Raw genomic sequence first — 26,543 nt, forward strand, 5'->3', positions numbered from 1 at the left:
GATCTCACAGCACCACTACTTAATTTGCTGACATATTTTTGTATTTGCAGTAAATTTGTTCAATTTCTGTATAGGCGACAACTTTTGTCTTGCCAAAATTTGACCTTTCTGTCTTGTTTTAATGAGAAATCTTTTTTCAGTGAAACTACTTTTATTTATTTCAGTGCATTAAACATCATTTGGGAGGGTTTTAGCTTTTCATATGAGCTATTTCTAACACCAATTGATTAATTAAAAGTCAGGTTAATAGCCGGTGTTTCTACAAAATAGATAAGCGACAAGACTTTTGTCAGGGACTGTAGATGCATAGATCCAGTTGACTTTCATCAATATTGAATGATTTAGAGCCTTTTTGCACATTTTGAAATGCAGCAATTTCCTATCTATGTGTGTTTACACACGCAGCTCCCCCATCTGCCCCACATCAGCGAGGGCTTGATGAAGAGGAATCTGAGGAGAGGGGACATGAGGGACATGAGTCTAGGACAGCTGCAAGTCATCACAAATGACTTACACTCACAGATTCAAAGTGAGTAGATCTTATACACACTGCAAGTATTTAATAAACCCAACAAACCTCCTACCCTTCCAACAGATTTCTTGTATCTTCCCATTTTAGTGGCATACTGTTGTTGGCAGGTGAAAAACATCTTTAAGGAAAACAGTATGGGATCTAACGCAGTTTAACTTATTCAAAATGGTTTGGAAGTGTGTGATAAACCTAAGGGTCACAGACCTTCTTCCCCATATGTTATATTTCAATTACATAGGCTGAAAAACAATACTGCTAATGCTACAAAGAGTCATGCTGGTGTATCCTGGTGGATTAGTGGTCAAAGGAGTATACCGTTGACCAAACTGGTCAACTTTCAGCTTTCTGCTATTCAACTGTTCTGAAATATTTAAACAGAGGTCACAATATCAAAAGATTTTAAAACATCCAACCCTAAAAACAGACAGAAAAATGTAAAACGTACAGTTCAAAATATGGACGTTTTCTAACTATTTTAACAGACCAGGCACTGAAATTCTCCTCCTCTGATCTGACATTTTTCTGTTGACCATGTTGCATTAGACTTGAGTTAATATATAAAAAATATATAATATATTCATCTATAATCTTACTCAGGTCTTAATGAGGAGCTGGTACAGTTGCTGCTGCTGAGGGATGAGCTACATGTGGAGCAGGACGCCATGCTGGTGGACATAGAGGACCTCACCAGGTGAATCTTTCTCTTCTCTCATCTCTCTCGGCCCTGTCTCTCTGTCTGCAATAGCTGTCAACTTCTCCATTTCTACTGCAAATGTCAGAGAGAAGTAGTCCGTGTGAACTGTATTTTGCATGTATGGACTGTGCTCGCTCTAATGCACTTCTGGTCTTTGTTGCCACAGGCATGCTCACAGCCATCAGCGGCACCAGGCAGAGAAAGCCATCTCTAAATAAAAACACCCCTGTCTACACGTGTGTTCGTCTGCACGCCATTTTACCTCCTGCTCCATGGACTGTCACCAGTATTACTAATGAAACTCCATCCGTGCTGACTGTGTCTGGAGAAATGAATATGCCATATACATTAGTATTAATACAGGCACACTCGTAATGTATTGCACCAGAGGATTTTCTGGAAGGACAGAGGACCTGAAATCTGAGTCATCACCACTTTCAGTAAGGACACAGTTAAGTTTGTGCAGGGTTTTCACTTTAACTCAGCATGATTAATCATGCCATATTTCATAGAATTAGGGGAATCCTCTCAACTTAATTCCATCCCGAGCCCTGATTTACCTCTTCATGATTTTGCACGGTACACTCATGTATGTTAATGCCGGGTTGGAGAGAGCGCCTGTCCACGTTGTTTCTCCCTTGTCTCAAAAAAAGATGCTGACTTCTCGGGGGCCACTCCTGACTGAACTGAGATTCAATTAACGTTGTCTTTTGTTTATGTCTATAATAATCAAGAGGATTGATCAGTTCATCTGTAGACATGCTCTGTTCACCTGTTCATCATTTCTTTCACTTAGAGCACTGTGTCGTCGCTGTTTAACGCTGGAATTCACTATTAAGCACCTACTATCTAAGCTGTTGCAATAGAAAATTATAAACACTGTTCTTATTTGCAGTTTGGCTTCACAGTGGTGTTTAAATGCTGCAGCAGCTTCACAGGGCCCCTCTTGCAAGGATCACTTAGACACAAAATTGGATGTAACTTGATAGCTGCTATGGTTTCCACCTGCTTTAAAGATGCATTCAGGGCCTTTCTGGATAATATTGTCCTACTTTATTCAAATTTGCATTTGTCTGATGACAAAAATCATAAGATGAGGGTTAAATAGGTATATATTGGTTAATACATAGGGACAGAAAAGCAAAAGTGAAGGCATGTTGACATGAATAAAAATATGCAAAATAATTTTTATGTGCAATTTACTAATGCTAAGAAAAGGGTAAATATAAACATGTAAAACAAATATATGAATAAATCACAGCCTAAACATATCTATTTTATCTGTTCAGAAGATTTATGGACATTCTATATGTACATGTTAAAATATACTTTATTAAAAGGATGAAGAATATGCCTTGTTGTCTGGCAGTGTTTAAGTGTTTTCACTCTCACCTTTTTAAGAATGTAACTGAACACAAAGTTAAACTTTCTTTTTCTATTGTACGCTTCATTGATAAATGTACTGTATAATGATTGTTAAAAAAAGAAAAACTCCAGTAATAAATGTTTCAAGTGCGTGAAATTGGTGTGGGCTGTTTTAATGAGTTCTTTTGTTTTTTGTATCTCGGCTAACTCTGCGCGGGTTGATGTTATTTACTGTAAAAAAACAAAAACAAAAAAACGATGAAATGATAAAAATAAATACATAGAAATTGCTCCATCAAGTGCAGCTTGGGGATGTGAGTCAGTTGTCATTAACAAATTCAGTCGGAGTCGGAGTTGCACAAAAGGGCAAAGTTTTTTCCTCACACATTCATAATTGTGTGCTGAGACTTACGTAAGTGAGTTTTGTGGAGGATTATCGTAAGAAAAGGGGAACCACTGTGACTTTGGGGACAAAGTTTAATCTTACATACACTCAGTTGATCCAAATTAACCGTTTGTTTTTTTTCATTACAAGCCAAATATTCTAAATACATAAAAAGCATAATTTTAAATGAATAGCGATTCACTTAAAATTATACTGAATTCATAATAAAAATCCTAATTTACTAATTAAAATGCAATTTAACTTTTATCAGACTTTATAGATGTAGACAATATGATGTCTCTGTGTGGCACCTAAATAAAATTAAATGTGTTTTTTTGCTGATTACTGAAACTGGACATGGCAGATATTAGACAAACTTTAGATGTGGTTGTCCAGGATTCCAGTTTAAATAGCATGTAATGTAATGCTTTCACTATGCACTCTTTGGAAATGTCAACAATGAACAGTAAACAGTGTGAAGCTCCATTACAGGGTTTGTGTTAATTCCAGTTTCACCAAAGCGATGTGATATAGGGGGGAAAGAAAACAACTTTCACTTTACAGTCAACACACTACAATACTGTGAGGGAAATCCCTGCATCAGTCTGGGTATAAAACACTTAAAGATGTCTGAGTTCAGTCAGTTACACCAAAGAATCTGAATCAAGAGTCTTATCCAAGATGCCCTTCATCAAGCTCTGTGAGTATCATATACCATGTCTGAACAGTATTTAATTTTTGCAACAAAGTAGTGAAAACTGTAGATTTACTAAGGGAGCTCTATTTTTCTCTTCTTTGCCAGACTTCACTCCTGCACTGCTGCTCCTGGTGCTTGCCTGTCCTCTGTGGCAGGTCAGCCAGTCTTTGCCTGTGATGACTAAGGGGCCGATGATGGACTCCTGTGTTTTATATGCACGGACACTTCTAGAGAACATCACTGATGCACTCACACAGGTATGCCTATAAAACTGACCAGAGATTAATTTCTACACTGTCATCTTTAACCTGCCTTTTATAGTTAAAAAAAAATCTCTTTCCGTGTCCTAGAATAACCTGTTCAGTGGAATTGACTGCAAGAAACAGAGTGTGGAGCTGAACATGGAGACTAGCACACCATCTGTGTGTGCACCAAAGGTAAATAATAAAAAAGTTTTCGTATTTGGGTATTTCAAGTTTGAGACATAGCAAAATTCATTATTGTTACTGTTAAAAACTAAATGACAGTTTTACATCCTAAAGTGTAATGCATTGGGATATAGTAGCTAGTATGGTCGTTCACGGTTGTAGCTGTACATCTGTATAACACACTGAACTGTGTTTGTTCCACAGGAGTCAACATGTTCAGGAATCGTTAAGTCAGAATTTGATCAGGTATGTTGTGCTCTGTCTTTGTGACTAAATACGTTAAGAATACCTTTCTTTGATCTTTTAATTTTTTTAATTTAATTTATCTTTTAAGAGCCTATGAAACTCAAATTATTTTGGTCAGGCTTTCAATATGTGCCACATATAAATATAAAAGGGGTGAAACAACAATTGACACATACTTTATGTGTAAAATCAGTGTCAACACCTGTGCACCTGTGCGATCTAATGCAATCCAATACAACCATAAAGTCTGCTCTGCCATTAAGTCTACTTAAATGATGCCTGTAATGTTCAGCTATTTTGAGGGGGTGTTTTAAATTATATTTCAGCACTGAGGTGATAGTTAGGGCTGGCACTGTACAGAACAACTGCATTATATTGAGAGCTCTTTCTAATATTCTGCCCACTTCGTGGATGCAAATGGGAAGGACCAAATAAAATAGACAACCCTCTCTCTCACTATAATGTAGCCCAGTACCACCTCAATAATAAACATATAATTTAACAGCGAAAACTGAACATTATGAGCTTTGTAAATATAGATGTTATGGCAGGGCTGTTGTATTATGCTGAATTAGATTGTACAGGAGTTCCTAATAAACTGTGTAGTGTATATACACTATGTATAAATGTATATATTGTCTTCATGGTGGTCTTTGCTGTTTTTCCATCTAGGAGATGTGTCTGACAAACATCAGGAAGGATCTGCATCACTACTACAAATTTCTAGCTGCTCAGCCGGATCCTGACAGTTTACTTGGTCCAACTGTTCTGTTCAGCCTCAGAGAACTCATGGAGGTAGCTCATTTTACGCAATACCTACAGTCTTCAGCTTCAATGTTGTTTGATACCATTTGCAGCAAATCTTTTACCATTAACACTAGCTGGCTCTAGCGGGCTATTACACAAAAACACCTACTATAAACTCTTTAGGCACAGCTCGTGCAATACTGAATTGTTAATGAAAGTGTCAAATGTGTAAAAAATGTATCTTTTGCTCACAACAGAACTGCTTTACATGGTCTCTGCCAACAAACATGGCCTCAAAAGAGGTAAGAGATCTCGTAATGCATGCCATAACCAAAATTTAAGATGCAGTTGTGTGTTTTTTTATTTACTCTGGTATCTCCAATTTCAAACTTGTAGACAGCATTAAAAACATTTTAGGTTATAGACTGATTTTAATAAATCATTCATACCTCCTCTCTGTTTCTTTAAGGTTGCTGTAGACCGTCCAAGCACCTACGATGAAAGACTGAGCCTCTGCAAAGTGTTGAAGGGCTTCCAGGTCCGCACCGTCACAATCAACAGAGTCCTTGCATACATGAACTCTGGAGAACACACTAAATAAATCAGTGAGCTCTAACAGATCAGTAGTTTCAGAAACGTATACAGAACCTCTTTACATTCAAATGACAAACTACAGTAACAGTTGTTAAAATGTTACATTCAAATAATCTAGCGGTGACAGAAAACACTTTTTTTTATTATTTTATTACAGTTTTTAAAGGTACATATTTATTATTTTTAGTCATTAACTTACATTTGACAACAAGATGATGTGTAAAAGCTTTCTTTTATATAAGTGTATTTGCAGACTGTGCTATTTATTTATTAATATTTGTTTTATTCTGGACTATTTATTTTAAACTATTTATTATATTATTTACTTGTTTGAAAGAATTACCTAATAAATATTTTTCCTGCATAAATCCTGCAGTTTTATCTCTCATTTATCCACTGTTGCTTACTTTTTTCACTTTAATTCCAGAAAATGGATTACTGTTTAGCTAGTTCATACTGATCAAATTCATCATCAGTGTCATTGTCACTGGACTTTCCTTAAGAGCTTCACAGCTACAGTTAGTTAATCTATTGCAACCACACCAAAACAATAATATATGTGATTTACAGGAAAGATTTAATTTGCTTTTATTGAGAAAAGCTCTCACTTATGATGGGCCTGAAATCCTGATGTAGCCACCTGACTGTATTTTCCTGTAACCAACTCAGCCCCACCAGCTGAGCCTTGTGAGAATTATCCTAAAAGAATGTAACATAGTGATTGTTCACACTTCATTTGGAAAGTCCAGTGTTAATTGTCCACTTACAATCAGGTGACCATAATAATGTCAGTAAAAAAGAAGTTTGTTCAGAAGGATGTGAAAGTCAGTCAAAATATATTCAGTTTGGTGTTTGGATTACTCTAATATTTGTAATGGAGTCACAATGATGTCAGGGTTAGGGATGTAGTCTACAGCAGATAGTCCTGTTTAATGCTGTTTACAAAATAGTAAAGCTTTAACAGTGGAATGTCCAGATAAAGTTTTCTTAGTCAGCTCAATTTGCGTCCCATCTGTGTTCAACGGAATAGGCACAGGATGTGTGGCTAATGGGGTTGAGAGAGACCTTTCATGTTCTTGCCACAGAAAACGTGTAAGACTAAAGATTATAAAGTGGATCAGTGTCAGCCACAGGAGAGACAGAAAGAGCAGTATATCTGAATACATGAATCATTCAATAATGAAAAAAAAATGCCACCATACTAGAATAAGTCTGGGCACATCATACTGCTACTCTTATTCCAAAAAGTACAAAAAACACACAGTGTTAAAATGATTCTTGTACAAAAGTATTGATAAATATGCAAAACTGAGGCAACTGGGGAGGCATGCTTCACAGTTTTAAAACTTCTGTACTACAGTATAAGGGTGGAGGGTTGGTTTCAAAAGTGGAGGGGCACAATGAAGAAAAATGCATAACAATGCTATTTGCTGCATTTACAACTGTTTACTGCCTTATCTTAACTTCAGCATCTTTTTAGGTGAATATTAACACAGACTAATATTTCCTACAAATGAACTTCCTCTCAAACTGCACACAGCCTGTATGTAACCTGAGAGGCAAAAACCCGGGGTCCTGTATCATGTCTTTCTCATTTAAGACAAAACAAAATGTATCAATATCATTGCGGAGTACATTTGTAATTTTTAATGATTAAAGTGGATGTTAAACGGTGATGCTGCCTAGCTCCTCTGGACAAACCTCTAGGACAAAACTGACATATATTTCTACACTGAGAACATGTTATTACCGAACTAATAGCCTGCTGTTTAGGGGAAATGATTAACTTACTTCAATTCAGTTACAGTAGATAACAATGATTTTGCAGCTGGCAAATTATTAATTTTTTTGCACTTGTAGTGCCACCTACAGGAACATTTAGCTTATAGCATTGGCTATAGGTTAGCCAAAATCTTCCAAAATGCTTTCACATTAAGTTGTGATTGACTGTTATTAATTCACATGCTTTTATGTTAACACATTTCAAGTTACGATGAACAGACTGAGTGAAACAGGGTTATAATCAGGCAAACCCTGCGTCCAGGTGTGTCTGAGAAGTTCAAATCACCGGAGATTACTTACAGCTGCGGTGATATTTTCAGAGGGCTCCTTCCCTAACCTTTTCGAGGAGGCCAAGAATGGACCGCAACCTCCAAGTAACCTCTTTTTGGCGGATTGTCGTTCTCATCTCAGTTTCCAAACTCACAGAAAGCCGGTTAGTGTCCAGCAGAGGCTCCAGCGAAGGCAGGACTCATGGTGACGTCCCGCCTCAACTCACCGCGGTCACGCAGCAGAGAAGCGCCGAGCTCAGCGTGCGGCCTCGGCCTGCGTCTCAACCTGTCGCGGTCAACTGCCACCCGGACTCGTTGGAGATTGTGTTGCAGGCAGACATGTTTGATATGGGAATTCAGTTGGACGGCAGACATCTGCGCCTGGGCTCAGATTCAGTGAGTGACGGGAGCGCATGCGGAGCAGTCCCTTCAGGAGAGGCGGAATTCACCATCTGGGCCCACCACATGGACTGTGGAACTAAACTATCAGTAAGCATTGTAATATATTATGGGATGCAGCTTGAGTGAAATTCATCACATATTCCAAATCCGTTTCGGTGGATTTGTACACTTCTGTGCATTTTAAAATGTTACAGCTCTCTCAGTGTGTTGTTGTTTTGCTATGTAGAATTTTACATTCTGAAAAACTTAACGTTGTTTCTTCCAGTCGACAAAAGGGAAGATTATCTATTCTAATGTTCTGGTCTACTCACCTGAACCTTCATCAGATGGTTTGCTTAGACTGAATGGAGCAACTATTCCAGTTGAATGTCATTATGACAAGTAAGTCCTGTACACTTTGACACAGTACTTTTGTGTGTGCTGTTGGAACCAGCTACTTGGATTTTGACATGATTGTATTCTTGCATTTGGCCTGCTGACATTTAAACAGTGTTAAGATGATGACCCTTGAAATATTACTGTTTTCAGGAGTTATGCTGTGGATGGCATTTCCCTGCATCCCACCTGGGTTCCTTTTGTCAAAACAGCCTCAGCAGAGGATCAGCTGGTCTTCAATTTGCGAACCATGACTGGTATTTAAAAGATGGCATTGATTAAACATCTTTTTCTCCTCTCACTCATCTTCAGTAGAGTGTAATGCTACCATTTTCATGATTATTGCTTCTCTTTGAAGATGCCTGTTGTACAAAAGAATATTAGAATTATTTCTTGAATGTTCTCATTTCTGTCATCTTCAGATGATTGGCAGTTTGAGAGGGGATCTTACTTGTATTTCCTTGGTGAACCCATTCATTTAGAGGTTTCTGCCATCATTGGTAACCACATGCCACTGCGAGTCTACGTTGACCACTGTGTTGCAACTGCAACTCCTGATGCAGAGGCTACGTTAAGATATGACTTTATCAAGCATCACGGGTGAGCTCCTCAACCAAATCTTAAAACCCACCATTCTGCAACCACAAAATAAATATGGTTATAGTTGAGCTGTTTTGTGATTTCCTTTGAAACACTTACCAACACTTGTCTTTTGCTGCCCTAACAGATGTCTTTTTGATGGTTACCTGACTAACTCCAGCTCCCATTTCCTACCAAGAGTTGAAGAGCACAAACTGAGGTTTCAGCTTGATGCCTTCAGGTTCTACCAGGGGCCCAGCAATCAGGTTGGCTAATTTTCCTGTATTTGTTGTTCTGTTAAAGGTATATTGTACATCCCAGTTTAACACTAAACTCTTTCCCATAGGTGTACATAGCCTGCTACGTGAAGGCAGTTCCAGTCGTGTTAACGGTCAGCTCTCAGAACAGGGCCTGTTCTGTAATTGAAAACAGGTATTATACAAATGATCCAGCAATTGTAATGTGATTAGCATGGTCAGTTCTCCCTTCACAGTATTATTTAAAAAAAACCTCCTGAATGTCCTCTGAAAAATGTTCTAATGCTATAAGGTGCGAAAAGTGAGTTATTTTATTTTGCACATTGCCTACTTATACAGATGGAGGTCAGCTGATGGGAATGACCAGGCATGTAGAAGCTGTGATATCTCCCATCGGGTAGAGGAGTCTCTGCCCACAGAACCCCCTAAAACTACCATCAGCAACAAATCTTGGCCCTCCATGACTCCGCAGGAGACTTTAGTCCAGAACAGGGCTAAACAACCGCCAGCCAGTTATTTCCGTTTTCGTCCAGGAATGCACCAGAAACCCAACCATCCTCAGCAATCATCTGCTCGATTGAAGAGAGGAGCAAAGTGCAGTGCACGTGAGTATAATAGAAATTACATTTGCTGATTTTGTGGTTCTTCTTACGTGAGATCAATCTATGTACAATTTAAACTTTATGAACATATCTTATGTAGACGATACAATTTACTGGCAGGTTCTTAATGCAGACTAAATGGTGATTTCAAAGTGATTGTTTTATAGTGCTAATGTTTAACTAATATGTATTCAGTTTAGATGATGGGCACAGCATATTTTAAATGTGGTTGGATGCTTGAATTAGATTTTAATACACCTTTTTTATGTAGTCCAATTATTCATTGACCTTCAGTGCAGCTGAAAGAGACCCTTTGACATTTTTGAATGAGATCCCATGTGATTTGTTTTACAGGGCAAACTATCCAGCTGGGACCCATTATTTTCCTGCCATCCAGCAAAATTGACACAAAGCCAATGGATTCCAAAACAACACTTTCAGAAAAACACTGAAGTGTGTTGAGGATTTAAAATAAACAGATTTCATTGCTGCCATGTACAGGACAAACATTTTGGACACAACTGACAACACCTGTGAATGCAGAGATTAATCTTTTCATTCAAAATACCATCTCGCTTGAAATTTTTTACTGTAAACTTTTTCAACCCACTGCAAAGAACAGTTACTTTCACATTTACTTTGTTAAAGTTCTTGTATTTTCTGTACAAATGGCAAACCTTTTTTTTTTTTTTTGTCAAATATTTTACATTAAAATGGTGCTGCTTATTTGTTGCAGCTTCCCTACATAAAACACATGAGCATTATCCCAGATTACCTGATATCTGATCTTTACAAAATCCGGCATTGCCAAAAACTTGATGTCATCAGCAAACAATTTAATTAGCATTGGGTTTTAAGCACTCAAAGTCATTAGGCCCAAGCAAAAGGATACATCATGGTGTTGTGTATTTTTAACAGAAATACACACGCAATACACAACACATGAAGCAATCTCTTTGCTGTAACTGTCGATCCAACATAATTCCAGCGATCTTGACCTGAGGAGATGAGCATACATGCTATTAGGGAGCACTTCCCTCCATTACTATCTGCAACCTACTCATCATGTAGCCACATTATTGATTTATCATTGTGAGGGTGCAATATAAATGTTTGTTTTTTGCCTACCGTATCCATTAAAAATAATTAGCAACAGCTCTACATAGTATTGGTTTACTTTGAGAGTTGTATGAAAATATTTTGGTAGCATTTTTGGTCACTTACCTCTGTCATAAGTTGTATTTAGAATAATTTCATGAAATGTTGTTTGTTATTGGCTTTTTGGAGTTAAAGTACCACTGCTGCAACCTTTCCAAGCCTTTCATTGACAGCTTTAGTAAATATCCTAGACAGGAGCCAGCGGATTGTACTTCCAGCATCGGGTATACTGATCAGCATAAATGGACGTCGACCAAACCATTGAAGCCTTTTAACGAAAGTCCTGACCCCTTAATGTACACGAGTATTAATATTGCAAATGGAAAGTCTTTGTGCACCAGCTGGAACATTTAGTTATTTGGGTTTGGATGCGTCAGCACCTCGGACAGCGCCCTACTTGGTTTTCCCCAGAGGGCGTGTGGATCGCTGTCCCTAGTCCTGAATCATCTTCAAGGACCTCTGCAGGCCGCTTGTTTTAATGTCCCCTCCCACCTTCACCACCGTAGGTCATTTGTCAGTGTTTCCGACGCGACTGCTCGATCTCCTGGGCGCCTGTTTACTTTCACATCAAATGAACAAGACTGTGTTTACGATTTGCTGGACGACGTCAGTATTCCCGCTAAGTGCATAATAAATCACGCTGAAGTACACTTTGGAGTTATTGTCAAGCTCATTAGCATATTCATATGTTTCAGAGATACGTTCATTGTCTGCCTACCTCCAATTGCACTTTGGTGAATGCTGAGTGCTGACGATTCATTGAGTGAACATGCGGACATATTGAATTGTTTTGACTGTTTCCCTTAATCTTTATATCAACATTTTTACATGTGATCTGGGCAAGTGGCGCGCTGACGATGGCTCTGCGTCAGCGTTTCAACCAATGCATCTTTCAGCATATGATCCACAAGTGAATCGTCTCGCCTACAGCCTGTTTCCCGAACTTTATCACCGATTCACTGGATCATATCTCCCCCTTTGAACACAAAAGCGATGCTTTTCTGCAAATGCCAAGCACTGACGGTGTTCACCGTTTGCTTTCTGGTTCGCACGGTTGTGTATTCCATCCGAAAATGTGGACAGGACCTTTGCCGGGATGACCAGATCTGCTGCGCGCAGGGAAACGACACCAGTGCCGTCACCTGTTGCAAGCAGTTCGTGGACAAGACTTACTACAACATCGCCATGGTCACCCGGAAACTTTCTGGGGTGCTTATTATGCTTCTTCTCTTCGCTATGGGATACTTTGTCCAACGAGTGTTGTGCTCCAGATCCAGGCAGCTCACCCCGCCACATAATGGACACCCAACTGTTACCACGTCACAAGAGCCGCTCACGGAGAGCTGTACACCGGACTCGAGGATGGATCCAGCTCCTGCTGCTCAGCTGCCCTCATATGATGAATGCAAACGTCTGCCAACGTATGAAGAAACTGTGCGCGATGGGAGCAGCGGAGTCCATGGGACTAGCTACACGACAAGAACGTCAGTTGGATAAAGTGTGGCTTCGATATTTAGTACTATATACTTGACATTAGTGAATTTTATATCATTATAAAGGACATTTCAGAAATACAAAAACAAACCGCCCAGGACGGTGTGTGGAATTTCCCCTGCAGCAGTCTGAACTGTGTGCCTCTGTGAGTGTATCGCTCTTTAATCCATTTATTCTAAGGGGAGTGTTCAAGTTTGTTTCCATTTTCTAACTACTTTGTTAATGTCTTTGCTGATGTTAATACATGGCCTCTAGTAATGCTTTATAAATCGGTAATAAGATATTAATTGGAGTTGGAGTTGCCAAGTCGTGAATACTCCCTGTGGCTGGTGTAGGCCTATTATCCTACAGCATGGCACTTGCTTTGTCCTTTTGACTCGTTAATCAGGAAAAACGAAAAACAAGACATTTATTAACAATTTATCAGTATTTACCAAGTTGGAAGGATAAACGCCAGCCAAAGGTGTCTTTCACAATCACCGTAGCCTCCTCCTCATCTTCTAAACCAACAAGCTAAATATGTGCACTTGTCTTTGTTACTTATCTCGTTGATATCGATGCTGTTATCTGTGATGTGCCTCTACGAACCCAACATTGTATGCCTGTGGCTGCGTGAGATAATCGAACTCTGTTTAATAATTGAAAGAAAATATGCTGCACAACTCCGTTAAAATCATTTCTTATCGCGTGTTTGTTATACTCAGCAGTGCTATTAATGCACACTCATACACTTCATGGTACGTTGGGTTTCCTGTGGTAGGCTATCCGTAATAGGTAGTATCATAATAGCTAGCCTAATGTTTCCAGTCTTAAGTAGCCAGCAAGGTTCTGTAGTCGCAACTGGGATTGGTACATGCGCATAAAAATGTATAGACTTAACCAAAAGGTCTGATCTATTCACATATGGTTTATTGTTGGTATGCATTAGTATAGATAGCCTAGTAAAAGGTTATTTCAAAATGAATTTGTCAGATTGTCAATGGTTTGAAAATAGCACATTTCATATAGGCCAAATAAAACCTAATGTTTGCGAGAAGCTTTGAGGTAGTGCACCGTTTCCTTGATATTGTCTCTCATCGCCCCAGAGTCTGATGGGAGTTTGACCATTTGGACCACTCGTTTGAAAGCCTCCTCAACTCCAACTCCCGTCGATGCGGAACAAGGCTGTACGAACCAATCCCGACCTGAGCAAATTTTTGTCAGGTTAAACATGTCCTTGATTTCAGTGACATTCAGAGCGCCGTTCACGTCCTGTTTGTTGGCGAGAAGAATCAGCGGCCGGCCCCGCAGCTGCTCGCTCCTCAGTGTGTTGTCTAGCTCCCTCCGCGCCTCCCCCAGACGCCTCCTGTCCGAGCTGTCCACGACAAACACGACCGCTGCTGTGTCCTGGTGGAAACTCTTCCAGTGCTCGCGCATCTTTCCCTGACCACCAACATCCCACAAAGTTAAGGCGATGTTCTTCCTGTTCTTTCTCACTTCGAGCATTTCCACGTTGAAGCCAATGGTGGGAACCGTGCATACGCACGCGTTGTGCTTCAGTTTGTAAAGAAGAGTCGATTTTCCAGCGTTGTCCAGGCCCAGAAGGAGAACTCTGGCTTCTGGTGGTTTAGATCCTCGCAGTCCCATGGCGACGGGGAGAGATAAAGGCAGTCAACTCAATTAGAATATGCACATCTTCCCCATAACTTACCCTTTTGACGAGTGTTTGCTTAGTGCGTTGCCCGGAGTTAAATAGATAAGCCATTAGTTCCATGCTGACTATAACTTACAGCTCACCGATAAGGCGCCACACCAGAGGGCAAAGTTTCGACCAACCGGAGGATATCCCTTGTTTATTTGCGCTGTGAGTCATACAAAGGTCTATAAGAACAATATTTTTAAGTGATCCTGAGTTACTAATTACATTCTGCTGTTTAAGCCATGCTTGTTTTTGGACCATGTTGCACACATGAGATACAATAATTTGCCTGAAAATCAATTTTTAATTGTAATTACATATTAACTCGCAACGTAATAGCTGCCCTGGTGTAAGTGACAATAAATAGGCAAACGTAAGGAACAATATACAGACTTCCTCTGCCAAAAAAAGAAATACCGTTTCTTGCTGCACCAGCGTTAGATTCCTCTACAGTAAAATAAAGAAATTAATATGAGAGGTTTAAATCTTTAAATTATTCATTTCAACATATACATTTCTAACAGTTCCAACCGTGACATCCAGTTGACAGAAATGTGAAATGTGGATGCCGTGTCCCTCAAATGCGCCTTTACTTTTCCCAAACCACTTCAAACCTTCCAGAGCTTCTCAAAAACAAAAGGCGCCATAAGCCGCCTCAATACTGCCATGACACCTTTCAGTTATAGAGAGACATTCTGGACAAACATTCTCCTTAAATCTAAAGGTGGGTCAACACTGACCTCCAGTCCATCACATTCAAACTACCGTAAACATACCATATAAAAAAACATTTGATTTAAATACATTTGTGTGCTATGGTATTACATAAATTAATAAAAAGAGGATACAGTCAAATTAAAAGGAAGGAAAATAAATAAAAGTTGGTCAGCCATTGACAGTAGGCTAAAGTACACCCTGTTTACAAACAATCTAAATAGCAGAGTTGTTGTTAGCCAACTCTCAGCACTGACTTAACCCAAGCAAATTCTTTCATTTGATTTGATTATTCTGAAAATTAAAACAGTTAGGTTTGCATTCTTAAAAAAACATAATCACTTACAATCATGTCAACAAGACAATGACTCTGTTTCCAAAGAAAACATATTATCTCTGCGTGCATGACGCATGGCACTTTTCGCATCCACTCATCTCCCTCTCCTGCAGTCTGACACTGACTATAAATGTCCGATATGGACTAAATCAATAAATTAGTGATCAGTCCAGCCAACTCCTCTATGTCACTAAGACAATTTAAATCAACCTTTATTCCAGACGCTGCAGTGTGGATGCACTTCAGCGCAGGAACCCAAATCGGTAGCATCCTGCTGCTCAGAAGACGCCAAAGCTTCAGTCACAAAGTGCTAGACTTAATGCCATCGAATAATTCGTTTACAATTCGCCTGGAGATTTTATTTTTGTATCAAGAACTGGTCCGTTTCTCTCCCGGCTTCACCCACACGCCACCGGTTGGATTATCCATCACGTAAACTAGTCCTCCAGTGTCACAGCGGCTTTGGGGTCGGTGATGGGGTGTTGACTTCTCCAGTGCCCGGGAAGAAGAGTGAAGACAGGCTGACTGACTGGTCACCTTCTTCTGAATGTGGACAACGAAGGCAGGAGTGGAACATGCGTCCGTTTTCTGACACAAGTCCACCGAGCCAACTCGTTGGAAAATCACCCGCGCTTCTATGGAGGATTTGGAGCCTTGCTGTCCCATACTGTATCTTCAATTCAAAATACCCCTTTAAAGGATACAAGGGAATTAAAAAACAAACCAGAGTTGCTAAACGCTTGGTTATTTATGAGTTGGCTAAATGACAGTCGTCTTCTTCCTCTGGTGCCTGCGAGCACTTGTCTCACTTATAAAGTGCCAAATCCACATAAAATAGGGCAAAGAGTTCCCGTAAAGCTGTAGTGTGACGCACTTGTGTGTCTTTATGGTTATTAGACGCCTGAATGTTGCAACACGGGTCTTGGGCATTTGGATCAGTTCATGTCTGAGCTATTCTGAGTCCCCCCACCTGTTACAGACCCGTCAAACGTGGCATCATCGAGCGCTTCCCCTCCTGAGGGCTGCAGCGGGGCTGAGTAGCCTTGCAGGCGACAGCGCAGAGTTATGGCATGGGAAGCTATTTGCGGTTCGGTAGAGGCATCCCAGAAATACTCAGAAGACGTCACGTGCCAAGCCTAACTCTGAGCTCACCAACAAAACTGCTGATCGCTAAATGATCTACAAGAAACACGTTCTTGAGACCTGCGGTTGGTGGCAAGAACACAACTGAGAGAACAGAAGAACATGAGTCATGGCTTGTCCCTTTCCTCAACATCTACATTTGTTGTGCCCTTTAGCAACTTCTTCAGGGGCTCTTCTGTAGGATCAGCAGCACTGTGCATGTGTGAAAATGCACCTAGATGTGTTGCGAATATACAAAAGCATAGTCTATGGATGAATAAGTTGTGAAAAATAAATTACTTTTTTTAATCTCAAAACTGACTACACAAATACCATAAACTTACTGCTAAGAACCTGATTTAAAAAAGGACACTTGAGAAAAAAAGTGTCTTTGTAGTGAAATCATGCTGCACAGTTAGGCCAGAATGAAATGTCAGGCCTTTGAGATATAAAGAATGAAGGGGCATATACATTTAAGATGAAAGAGTTTGTTTAATACTGATAGTTTACATACAGAATTTCTTTACACTGTTTTCTTTTCTTTTACACTGAGCAACCGCTCAACATGTGTGTATCAAGGACTACTTCTCAACATGAAAGTGATGGGTATCTAATTGATTGTAAACTTCTGCTCATGTGCAGAAGAACAAAAAAATTAATATACTGGCACACCGCCAGACGCATCCAAAAACGTATTAGTCCAAAAACAATAAATAAGGCATTAGGTAAACTGTTAAATGGAGGAAAAAATAAAATACAAAAAGCTTCTCTCAGCTGATGCAAAAAGTCATGAAACACAGTGGTAAAAAGTAGTTGAACATAAAACAGTAGTAAATCATGTATGGTTTACTGTAACTTTCCTTGACAGGTTGCTGCTGTCCATGACACCAGGTGCATTGCTCATGTCATATTACAAGCTACTGGCATTCAGGCCGCAGCAGCACAGCTCATGATGAGTCATCTTTTAGCAGCAGAGGTGTGGAAGTCTGTTTCGTGTGCTTCCCAGGTCAAAGGCAGCCACCAGTGTCCATGGAGACATACACAAACATGGATAAGCCAAAGCACATGCCCTGATGCAGATGGTGTAAAACAACTTTGACGGAACAGTTTACATGAGCTCCACAAAATTGCAGTACCAAAAGGGGAAAGGTTAGGAACTAAATCAGGTTCTACATACATTGAAACCCTCGTGTTAGGAGGATATTGAGAGTTTACACTGGCTGATATGTGAGAATTTACCATTCCAAATAATAAAAACATCTTAAAAGTGCATTTTGTTCTCTGTGTGTGTGTGTGTGTGTGTGTGTGTGTGTGTGTTAACCCAAAAGCATTTCTTGAGCATCACTAACCTTCTGAACACTTGAAAAGTGGCTGTAAAATTTTGCTTAGTTTCAGGCTTCAAAGACAAGAGTGGCTATAGTAAAGGATTCCAATGGTGACCATTCTTTACAGTGAAGAAATTTGAAAATATCCATAGAAACTTCTGAGACTACTCTTTCGTGGCTCACTGGCTAGCCACCTTCTGCTCATTCATTGGTTTAAATGTAGTCTACTGGTTGGCTCACGAAAATGTCTAACAGTTACATCCATCCTTAAAACAGCTAGTTATCCTGACCAAATGTGCACAAATCAACAGAAGATGTATATTTAACAAGTTATGTATTTAGCCATGTTAAACTGTTTCATTATTACTAATTATTACAACAATTAATACATTGATCAACTACAACAAAAAAACTATTATAATTTGATTCATTAAATCAACATTAAAAGTATGCCTTATAAAAGTAAAAATAATAAAAAAAGATCATTAAATTAGACCATTACTAATTCTATTTCAATAATCCACCTTTAAATGGTGCATTTGTATACATTTTAAAATGGAATCACAACGTTTGTTTTACAAAAGGCTTTTATATGTAACATTTATTCCAATTATTTAGGTGTCTGCCTTTCATATTCCCTCTCGCAAGTCATTAGTTTCCTGATTAAACAATTACAATTAAAAACAATTGTAGTTTCCATTTTGTGATCTCTTTAATTTAAAGATGTGTAAGCGGTGGGCCACGTAAAGATTAAATGAAATCCAACCCACAGTAGTAGTAGCAGTAGTTGGAGCTGTGATGGGTCAGAGTCCTGCCAACACATAGAAGCCAGCCAATCAGAGCTCCTGCTAACTCCATATTTATGCTACTTTTTTCCCATCGTGATGACCGCTGGCTTTAGATTGTAAGGAGTATGAAATGAGGCTGACTGCAGCCAGGCCATGAAACTACAAATCGTTGACAGTTACCTCTCATGTCTACAGGGGAGTGTTTGAATCTCAAAAAGTTCAAATTTAGGCGTAGCATCATTTCAAGTTAAATAAACAGGTATGGATGCACTGGAGTCTTTTTATATTTGAGAACATTCTCCAGGTCAACAAACGCATACAATATTTAAGCGCATCATCAAAATGCAGCAAGCAGGGTGGTGTTTTCGCAGATTCATTGTCAGTTAGCTTCCTGTAGTTGCACAGTAATTCTTGAGTAGGCACTAGTTGAAGCCTCCTCTGAAGAAGCCTCCAGTGGAGCTGTACCATTAACGTGCATGTGCAGTAAACAGTAGTAAAATCAATCACAGTCTAATGTGTGCTGGTTAAGAGAAAATCCCCTGTTTGGTGTCTGGCTGTCCTGTGTTTATGCATCCCCATTGTTTGTTCAGTATTTTAAAGTATTCATCATTAAGCATGATGGTTATGAGATTGTGTTTAAATGCCCTTATCTCAATCAGAAACTTACAAACAAAACAAAACCCGATTTTTTGTGTTTTTGCATGTGTGTGTGTGTGTCTTTATGTGTGTGCGTTTATCAAAAGTACAGTCCTCAGTGTCCACACTTTAAATTCTCCCTGCCCTCCTGTGATATCACACTAGGTGCTCCATCCAGAAGATGGGGAAAATCTTAGAAAACATTGATCACAATGTGAGCTCTAAACATGACCGTGCCCTACTGCACCCCCCGCCTTGCTACTCCCCCCAGCTCCACTTTTGAACTTCACCACCATGACAGTGATGTTGTCGGGGCAGCCGCGGTAGAAAGACTGGAGGACGATGCTCTTGGCACCAAAGTGAGGCTCGTCCAGGCGCTCGCGGACGAACCGGACGGCCTCCTCATTGCTGAAAGCGTCCCACAGGCCATCTGATGCCAGGATCATGAACTCTGGCTGCAGTTTGTCCAAGTCAAAGGTCATGATATCAGGGTCGGGGATGACTACGTTGAGGTTCTTCAGCGGGTAGTCCCCTAGAGAGCGGGACATAGCCAGGATTCCCTGGACTCTCCAGGATCCATTAAAACTGATAAAACCTCTGGAAATGAAGACATAACAATGAAAAAAAAACATGCTTGGTGGCTATATGCTGACATACTGCATATCAAGCCGACTCATGGCTGGTGGAATACTAAAATAACCTCTGAAATACTGAATCAATTTGAGATAACTTGATTAGGTTCAGACATCAAAATCTGACCCAGTGCTTTAACTTGTTTAACTCAATGTTGTTCCTGAATACACCAACAGGTGGCAAACAAAGACCCCAAAATCAACCACAAGAGATTTAGTACAGGCACATTCAGTGTGTGCTTTAAATTACAGGGCTGTTTCTCTCATCATGTACCTGCCCTCTTGATCCTCTTGCGCTCTTTGAGCTGATATGGCTTGTGGTCATGTGATAGTGCTACAGCGTTCCCATCTTTGTCACACAACACGCCACGAGAGTCTCCAACATTGGCCACTGTGAGTTCTCGGTCCGACAGCAGCGCTACAAGACATGTCGTTCCTGCATGGGGGATGGAAAGTCAAAAATGAGAGGAAACAGCTGAGAAGGCCGTTGAGTGCCTAACAATCCTGAATCAAATCTGGCTGTGTGTTGGGAGTAACAGAAGCTCAGGGTTTGCCACATCATAACATAGCCTGTGATGATTCAAAAAACATGGCATTAAATTGTTGTTGTTTTTTTAAAATCAAACCATATTTGCAATTACTATTTGTGCCAAAGTCAATATATTACACAAAACAACTTTATGGTAGCTATTGAGAGCAAATAAGAGACATAAAGTTAGTGTTTGGTTAATGTGATCTTTAACCTTGGTGAGCAAGGGCTAAGATTGCATCCAGTGTTTTAGTAGATACCTCTCTAGGAATGAAAATGTCAAGAGAGCAGACAGCCGCACTATAGTAAATACAGTGACTAATCCAAAGGGCTGAGAGTACGTGTACAGAAACCTATGGTAGAATATAGGAATGTTTGACCTTTCAAATGTGGTATATTCGTGGAAGAAAAGACATTAAATCAATGGTGCAACTTATAGAGTGGGACCACCGGCAGAGAAACCGCTTGGAGAACATTGAGTTTTACAAGTCTATAGTAAAACAAGCACAACAAATACAGACTGATCAAAATGAGTCCTATAGAAAGAGATTCACAAGTGAATTATTGGGTTTTCCATTGTATCTTAAATATACTGAATTTACACAATCCCAGACTGGCACCAAACAAATCAACAATGAAAAAACATAGACCGAAAAGAAATGAAGGGAAAACTTGTTTGAGGTATCCAGTGCCACCAACTGATCAATCTGGACAGTAGCTCTGAATTTTAAATCAACGTAAAGACTATCAATTACACTATTATCAATGTGCAGCGGCATGATGTTACAACACAGCACTCTCACTTTTCTCAGTCAGTATTACAAGTGGAGTGCACAGAGGGAGCCCATCACAGAGGTAAATGGCACTGCGCAGAGAGGATGTTATATTTGATAGCCGAGGAGCTGCGACACAGCGTGTCCTTTAAGAGGCAGAGAGCAAGAATGCCGATCGAAAAGGCACTTGAAGACAGTGCAGATGTTGAGTTTTAGATTAAAATGTATGACCAAAGATGTAAAGTGACATTTTTAAAGTATTTGTTTTTTGTTTGTATGCTTCATTTGTGTGGTTGGAATTTTAGGTTGCTGTTTTGAAGGCAAAGGGTGGTTACCCCAAATATTGATTTGATTAGATTTTTCTACTGTTCACTCACATTACATTTGGTAACTGATAAATCTAATCTATTAACATGTCTATTTTTAAAAACATTAAAAACAACTTACTTTACACATTTTGCCACACTGGCCCAAGACTTTTGCACAGTACTATATGTATTCACTTCCCACCACTCTCCTCTCCCTCCTGACCTGCTTCATCGTGGTTGGCAGAGAGCTTGTCCAGCATCTCACGATCCACAGTCAGGATGCGCTGCTCGAGGATGTTGGCGTAAGAGAGAGCGCTCTCTCTCTTCTCTCTCTCAAAGGACTGCAGCTGCTGCTTCAGGGTTTCTGGTAGGTGGGCCTTCACATAGTCCGCTGCAGCCTGGGAGAGGGAGGAGGTAATTATACTACAAGAATTTAAGACAACGTCTAAAATTAGTGCAGGTTCCATGGTAAGATGGTAACTTTCAGATTTTACCGTAGTTATATGATGTACAGCAAGTTTCTTATACAAATAACTTGCTGAACTGTATTATACATAAACATTTAATCATAATTTAATCAGTAATTTAATAGGCATAAACCAGCATAGGATAAATATTATTGTAAAGATGTTATAGTTAGCCATAGTTGCCAGGTAATATGCTCCAGTGTACTCAAATTAATTATTTTTTCAGTTTCTTACAGCAGGTGCTCTGCGCTGAATTATTGAACAACCTCTTCATCCTCGAGCCCACTTTCCCTCCTCCTCCTGCCTTTGCTATTCTGCTTATTCCCTCATTTTCTGTGCCAAGATTTCCATTATGCTAATGCCTTCAAATCAAATCTAAAATGGGAAAATGTTACACCATCTTAATGTCCCAATGATGCAGAGTACATATTCTATATTTCATGTGTTCATGTGTTAAGGGTCAGGCCACTTCGAACCATTTGATCTACATGCGTCACTGTTTTGTTCTGATGCGCCAAAACAGTTCGACAGCACAAGTATGAGACGCCATGTGAATTCAGTTTGAATTTTATCTTAATTTTGACCCTTCAGCACTAAAACGTTCATGGTTAGGATCATTGCATTTTGGTTTTAATTAATACCAACTCAAATACAGCCAAAAACCTAATCAAAGACAAACATGTGTCTCAAGAGTTTATATTTAAACCTCTCTGCTACATTTGTACTTAAAATATTCATCTTTAGTTAATTGGAATTGGGAATAAAATACAAGGGGACGAGACCTGGACGTGAAATATTATAACAGATTCACTAAAGTAAACCATCCTGTCCTGCAGCCCCCCGCCCCCCTGTCTTCCCCTTTCGCTGCACAAGTGTACTCATTAATTTATTTAATTGGAAAGAACGGCACTCAGTGAGGTTTGATCATGAAAAGAGCTTCAAGTATAAATTTCCATTTGTCGTAACCTGCTGAAAATGCCAGTGCACTTCATAAATGGCTCAAATATTTCACTGTCTGAGGATTTAATGACTGTAAAATATTGGACCAATTTTATTAAAATTTGATTAATGGATCTCTTATTGACACTGCCGCTTTGTTAAATCCCATTTGACTCCAGAGTTAGCGTATGAATATAAATTCCATTTTATACAGCAAAGTAGTGTGAAAGCCTTTTAAAAGTTCTTGCTTCAACAGCAAATAGTCTCAGTGAATCATGTTAAAAGAGCAGCAGCAGCTTGTGCTGACTTTTATAATTCTGGGCCATAACTCATTCTGGGCCTTACCGATAAAAAAAAATACAAGAACCCCCCTCCCTCCGAGAAAAAAAAAAGAAAGAAAAGAAAACAGGGACCTGTTCCCTGCATATTTTCAGAGCCAGAGCGCACTGCAGTGGCAGAGAAAGCCTGTTCTATCTGCCCGTATTTGGTTTGGCGGCATTGCTGCATTTAATAATGGTGATGTGTGTGTGTGAGTGTTTGCTTTCACCAACCTGCATAAAAATGCACTAGCAAATAAATCACAAAGGATATCCACACATGTGGTGATTTTTCCTAACGCCATTAGCATCATCGAGTCCCAGAAGCTAAACACAGCCTTTACTAAAGAACCCTTAACATGAGACTTATCTTATATAACTACTATCTATATATTGTCAGTGCTTCATTTTTAGACTGGAAACTGTAGTTATGGGAATGAGTATGATTCCATATCTCAGGAGGTGTGGTGTGATGCTAATGTCCCTATGCTGTGCTTGATGTCACAGCGACCCATTCCTGTGACAGATAAAAGGATAGCAATAGAGAATAAGCAAAAGGAGGGGAACCAAACAAGCAAACACAAATAAACACACTTATGCACAGATACACAAATTAGACTAAAATAAGGGAGGACAGGGTGGAAAGCTTGCAGGAGAGAGAGAGAGTGAAAGTGAGGGAGAAAGAGTGCAATGTCAGGAAAAACAGGAAGGATAAATATTTGTTCATGAAACAGAAATAGACAGAGGGATCAGATGGGTAAACAACCTACTACTCTCTATGACTGAACAAAATGCAGCAACTCCTGCAACTCATCTTTTTAAAAAGAGAACGGGCAGCTCCTCTAGTATTTTTGATGATACAAAATGTAGATGTACAGCATGTCATTCACAGGGATGAATATTCTGGTGCAATTTTAGAACATATAGTTTGAGAGATGGAGCTCCCAACTGTGACACAAATGTAATTTAACCATGACATTCATCTTTTAGTTACATATGAAACTTTGTATGCAGAGCTTGATAGGTGCTTTTTAAAAAAAATAATAATTGAAATTCTTGGATTAATAGGCTACAATGATGACTTTGTGTTAAAATAATTGTCACCAAAGAGTTGCTTGCAATCTATATCTGTTCATGTGTTGCATTAGCGGAAAAATTTAACAATAAATGATGTGAAACAGGAAGTCTGGGCTCTAAATCAGAAACCTAGACAGAATCCTTGGGTGAAATGTGTCATACTGGATCCTCTGGCGGACAGTGATGGTGATGGTGGTGTGACAGATGGCATCCAGGACACGTGGTCATGAGAAACCCCTGACCCTTAACACAGGGAGTGGAAGAAAGACAGACAAAACCCTAAACACACACACACACACACACACACACACACACACACACACACACACACTCACAAGCTCTTTGTGATGAATCCCAAGTTAACTCCCTAATTGGCCGTGGAAAGGAGGAGGTGTTGCCACAAAAGAATACAATGATGCAGGGGGTGGGTGTCCTATTGTTATTTTGTTTATTATTTTTTTCTAATATAAATTTATCTCTACCTTTTAAATAATATATAAAAAATATGATATGCCATATTATGTTAAGTCTAAATCTTCCTAAATGTCATGATGGGATTAAAATAGGTCTAAAAGAAGCATGCAATCTCCAGAGAACTTCCAGTCTGTCTCTGTACCTGCTCTCAATCCAAATGATGCTACCCTGTGTGCAGCAGGAGGTCTGTGGGATGATATGATTGACCCTAAAGCTGGAAAAATAATAGGCTCACAGAGCTTCTCACTCATTCGAGCATACATGTACACGGCGTATGTGTGTTGCTGTGAGTCCTTCTGCAGAAGACTTGAATAAAATTCACAGAAAGACAAGTGTTTGCCTGAGGTGTTTATTTGAAAACTCGAATTGCCACCACAGGCTCCAAACGTATTGTGATAAAACTGCACCCTCTCCCTCTCAGCCTACCTCTCCACCGTGGCCGTCAAATATCCCGAATATGGACGGGTGGGTCTTGTTGGAGATGTCGGTGAGCACCTCGAAGCGGTCCTCCATGTGATCTCGCCTCCCCTGTATGGAGTACACGGCGACGTTGTTATTCTTGAACTCCCAGGTTTTGGAGAACTCTGCGTCCAGGACACTGAGGCCTCCCAGCCGGTCATTCTGCATCATCTCCGCCACTTTCCCCTTCACCATCTTCACGGCGTCCCGGCTGGACTTGACGATGGTTTTCACCTCGTCCGTGTGAAAGAAATAGCTCCACAGCGCCAGACTGATGCACAACAGAAACAATGTCTCAGGCCTGAGGAGAAAATAGCGCATGATCCGACCCAGAAGAGACAAGAGCGTCATTGTGTCTCCTATCATCACACGCAACCAAGCTGCAGTCTATCTCTCTCCCCTTTTCACTCCATCCGCTCAGCGGAACTATAAAGAGATCGATTCACTACCACAATTTCTGGCAACGCCTGAGTTTCAACATTTAAAGTGCTCCTGGGGCGCCTGTATTTTCTACTCCGACCGCATTACCGCACTGTGCACGGCTGCCTGCCAGACACCGGCCCGAGAGACGCAGGACAAAAGCGGACAGGCCACCCTCATTGACTCGGCCCGATGCCTTGGTCCTATCCTCGGCTCCCGGAACAGCTGCAAGGGGATTCTCCGAGTTGAGCCGATCTCCCGCAGCCCATTGTTGGATGACGGATTTTTTGGGTTAGACCCACACCGGAGAGAGACATGGGAGTCACCGGAGGAGAGCGAGGGTCGACAATGTGACTCGGAGGTGTCCTCCTTTGCTGCCGCTGACCCCGTTTTTATTTAGGCCTATGTGTCTATTCAGTCTTCGCATAAACATACAATTTTTCACACACACACGCCTCCATTCTTGAGCTGTGTCAAACCACCATGGGAGAGTAAGAATGAGACCGGAAACATTAGAAGGAGCTGTAGGCCGAAGCTCGTGCTAAATGGATGTTTTTAAAGCAAAGGCTTTATTTTGAAAGTCTTTAGCGGAAGTGTGTTTGATAGTTGCCAAATTGACATGGGCTCGTCCTTTGAATGTAGCCGGCGCTGACAAGAGTGCGCAGCTGCGAGTTCACAGCAACTGACAAGCAAAACACTGGAACCAATGACGGTGGCTGCGGAATCAAATGATGATGTCATCGAGTAGGCCTATAATTTGACATAGGCTATCATACTCGTATCATAGGCTACAGATTCAGTCCATAATATCTCCAATTCATCATGGAACGGTTTATAGCCCTGCTGACTTTTTATGAGCCAATGGACATTAATAAATATAACAGACTAGAAACTAGGCGTAGAATAGAACAGAATACACCCACATACAAAGTACAAATAAAT

General features: G+C 40.1%; 6 protein-coding genes and 1 long non-coding RNA gene across 10 annotated transcripts in view; 4 read left to right on the forward strand and 3 right to left on the reverse strand.

Moving 5' to 3' along the window:
• Positions 1–26,543, forward strand: part of ece2a (endothelin converting enzyme 2a) — a 181,317-nt gene that overhangs the window by 53,975 nt on the left and 100,799 nt on the right. The window lies entirely within an intron of this gene.
• On the forward strand, positions 411–2,651 carry LOC123972187 (schwannomin-interacting protein 1-like). The gene is made up of 3 exons (XM_046051489.1): positions 411–529; positions 1,130–1,223; positions 1,393–2,651. Exons 1-3 carry the CDS (start codon positions 439–441, stop codon positions 1,442–1,444), a joined length of 237 nt encoding a protein of 78 aa, XP_045907445.1. The 5' UTR covers positions 411–438; the 3' UTR covers positions 1,445–2,651.
• LOC123972188 lies at positions 1,136–8,174 on the reverse strand. Its single transcript, XR_006825374.1, has 3 exons — positions 7,771–8,174; positions 5,544–5,675; positions 1,136–1,298 (listed from the first exon to the last, which is right to left on the reverse strand). It is a non-coding gene; the product is annotated as an uncharacterized LOC123972188 (long non-coding RNA).
• On the forward strand, positions 3,658–5,695 carry zmp:0000001127 (interleukin-12 subunit alpha). Its single transcript, XM_046051487.1, has 7 exons — positions 3,658–3,676; positions 3,779–3,930; positions 4,024–4,110; positions 4,306–4,347; positions 5,020–5,142; positions 5,352–5,396; positions 5,564–5,695. The coding sequence occupies exons 1-7, from the start codon at positions 3,658–3,660 to the stop codon at positions 5,693–5,695; spliced, it is 600 nt and encodes a 199-aa protein (XP_045907443.1).
• On the forward strand, positions 7,780–11,115 carry LOC123972179 (zona pellucida sperm-binding protein 3-like). 2 transcript variants are annotated; one of them, XM_046051477.1, is made up of 8 exons: positions 7,780–8,228; positions 8,407–8,522; positions 8,670–8,773; positions 8,999–9,116; positions 9,244–9,361; positions 9,442–9,527; positions 9,692–9,957; positions 10,309–11,115. In XM_046051477.1, exons 1-8 carry the CDS (start codon positions 7,827–7,829, stop codon positions 10,404–10,406), a joined length of 1,308 nt encoding a protein of 435 aa, XP_045907433.1. In that variant the 5' UTR covers positions 7,780–7,826; the 3' UTR covers positions 10,407–11,115. The 2 variants fall into 2 exon arrangements, with proteins under 2 accessions (XP_045907433.1, XP_045907432.1); XM_046051476.1 differs by having other exon boundaries at positions 7,781–8,228; positions 8,939–9,116.
• Positions 13,627–14,241, reverse strand: arl14 (ADP-ribosylation factor-like 14). The gene has a single exon (XM_046051860.1). It carries the CDS (start codon positions 14,230–14,232, stop codon positions 13,627–13,629), a length of 606 nt encoding a protein of 201 aa, XP_045907816.1. The 5' UTR covers positions 14,233–14,241.
• On the reverse strand, positions 16,930–26,051 carry ppm1la (protein phosphatase, Mg2+/Mn2+ dependent, 1La). The gene is made up of 4 exons (XM_046051479.1): positions 25,149–26,051; positions 21,672–21,846; positions 20,113–20,274; positions 16,930–19,804 (listed from the first exon to the last, which is right to left on the reverse strand). Exons 1-4 carry the CDS (start codon positions 25,545–25,547, stop codon positions 19,428–19,430), a joined length of 1,113 nt encoding a protein of 370 aa, XP_045907435.1. The 5' UTR covers positions 25,548–26,051; the 3' UTR covers positions 16,930–19,427.

The sequence above is a fragment of the Micropterus dolomieu genome, linkage group LG06 (assembly GCF_021292245.1).
Source record: "Micropterus dolomieu isolate WLL.071019.BEF.003 ecotype Adirondacks linkage group LG06, ASM2129224v1, whole genome shotgun sequence".
Lineage (NCBI taxonomy): Eukaryota > Metazoa > Chordata > Actinopteri > Centrarchiformes > Centrarchidae > Micropterus > Micropterus dolomieu.

Excerpts from the sequence above, each read along its gene's own strand:
- LOC123972187 (XM_046051489.1), top strand. The coding sequence starts at position 439 with ATGAAGAGGAATCTGAGGAGAGGGGACATGAGGGACATGAGTCTAGGA. Across the intron at positions 530-1,129 it reads CTTACACTCACAGATTCAAA|GTCTTAATGAGGAGCTGGTA; the intron begins GTGAGTAGATCT and ends AATCTTACTCAG. Across the intron at positions 1,224-1,392 it reads GACATAGAGGACCTCACCAG|GCATGCTCACAGCCATCAGC; the intron begins GTGAATCTTTCT and ends TTGTTGCCACAG.
- zmp:0000001127 (XM_046051487.1), top strand. Across the intron at positions 4,111-4,305 it reads CATCTGTGTGTGCACCAAAG|GAGTCAACATGTTCAGGAAT; the intron begins GTAAATAATAAA and ends TTTGTTCCACAG. Across the intron at positions 4,348-5,019 it reads TTAAGTCAGAATTTGATCAG|GAGATGTGTCTGACAAACAT; the intron begins GTATGTTGTGCT and ends TTTTCCATCTAG.
- LOC123972179 (XM_046051476.1), top strand. The coding sequence starts at position 7,827 with ATGGACCGCAACCTCCAAGTAACCTCTTTTTGGCGGATTGTCGTTCTC. Across the intron at positions 9,362-9,441 it reads ACCAGGGGCCCAGCAATCAG|GTGTACATAGCCTGCTACGT; the intron begins GTTGGCTAATTT and ends TCTTTCCCATAG. Across the intron at positions 9,528-9,691 it reads TGTTCTGTAATTGAAAACAG|ATGGAGGTCAGCTGATGGGA; the intron begins GTATTATACAAA and ends CTACTTATACAG.
- arl14 (XM_046051860.1), bottom strand. The coding sequence starts at position 14,232 with ATGGGACTGCGAGGATCTAAACCACCAGAAGCCAGAGTTCTCCTTCTG.
- ppm1la (XM_046051479.1), bottom strand. The coding sequence starts at position 25,547 with ATGATAGGAGACACAATGACGCTCTTGTCTCTTCTGGGTCGGATCATG. Across the intron at positions 20,275-21,671 it reads TGCCAACCACGATGAAGCAG|GAACGACATGTCTTGTAGCG; the intron begins GTCAGGAGGGAG and ends TCCCCCATGCAG. Across the intron at positions 19,805-20,112 it reads CAAGAGGATCAAGAGGGCAG|GAGGTTTTATCAGTTTTAAT; the intron begins GTACATGATGAG and ends TCTTCATTTCCA.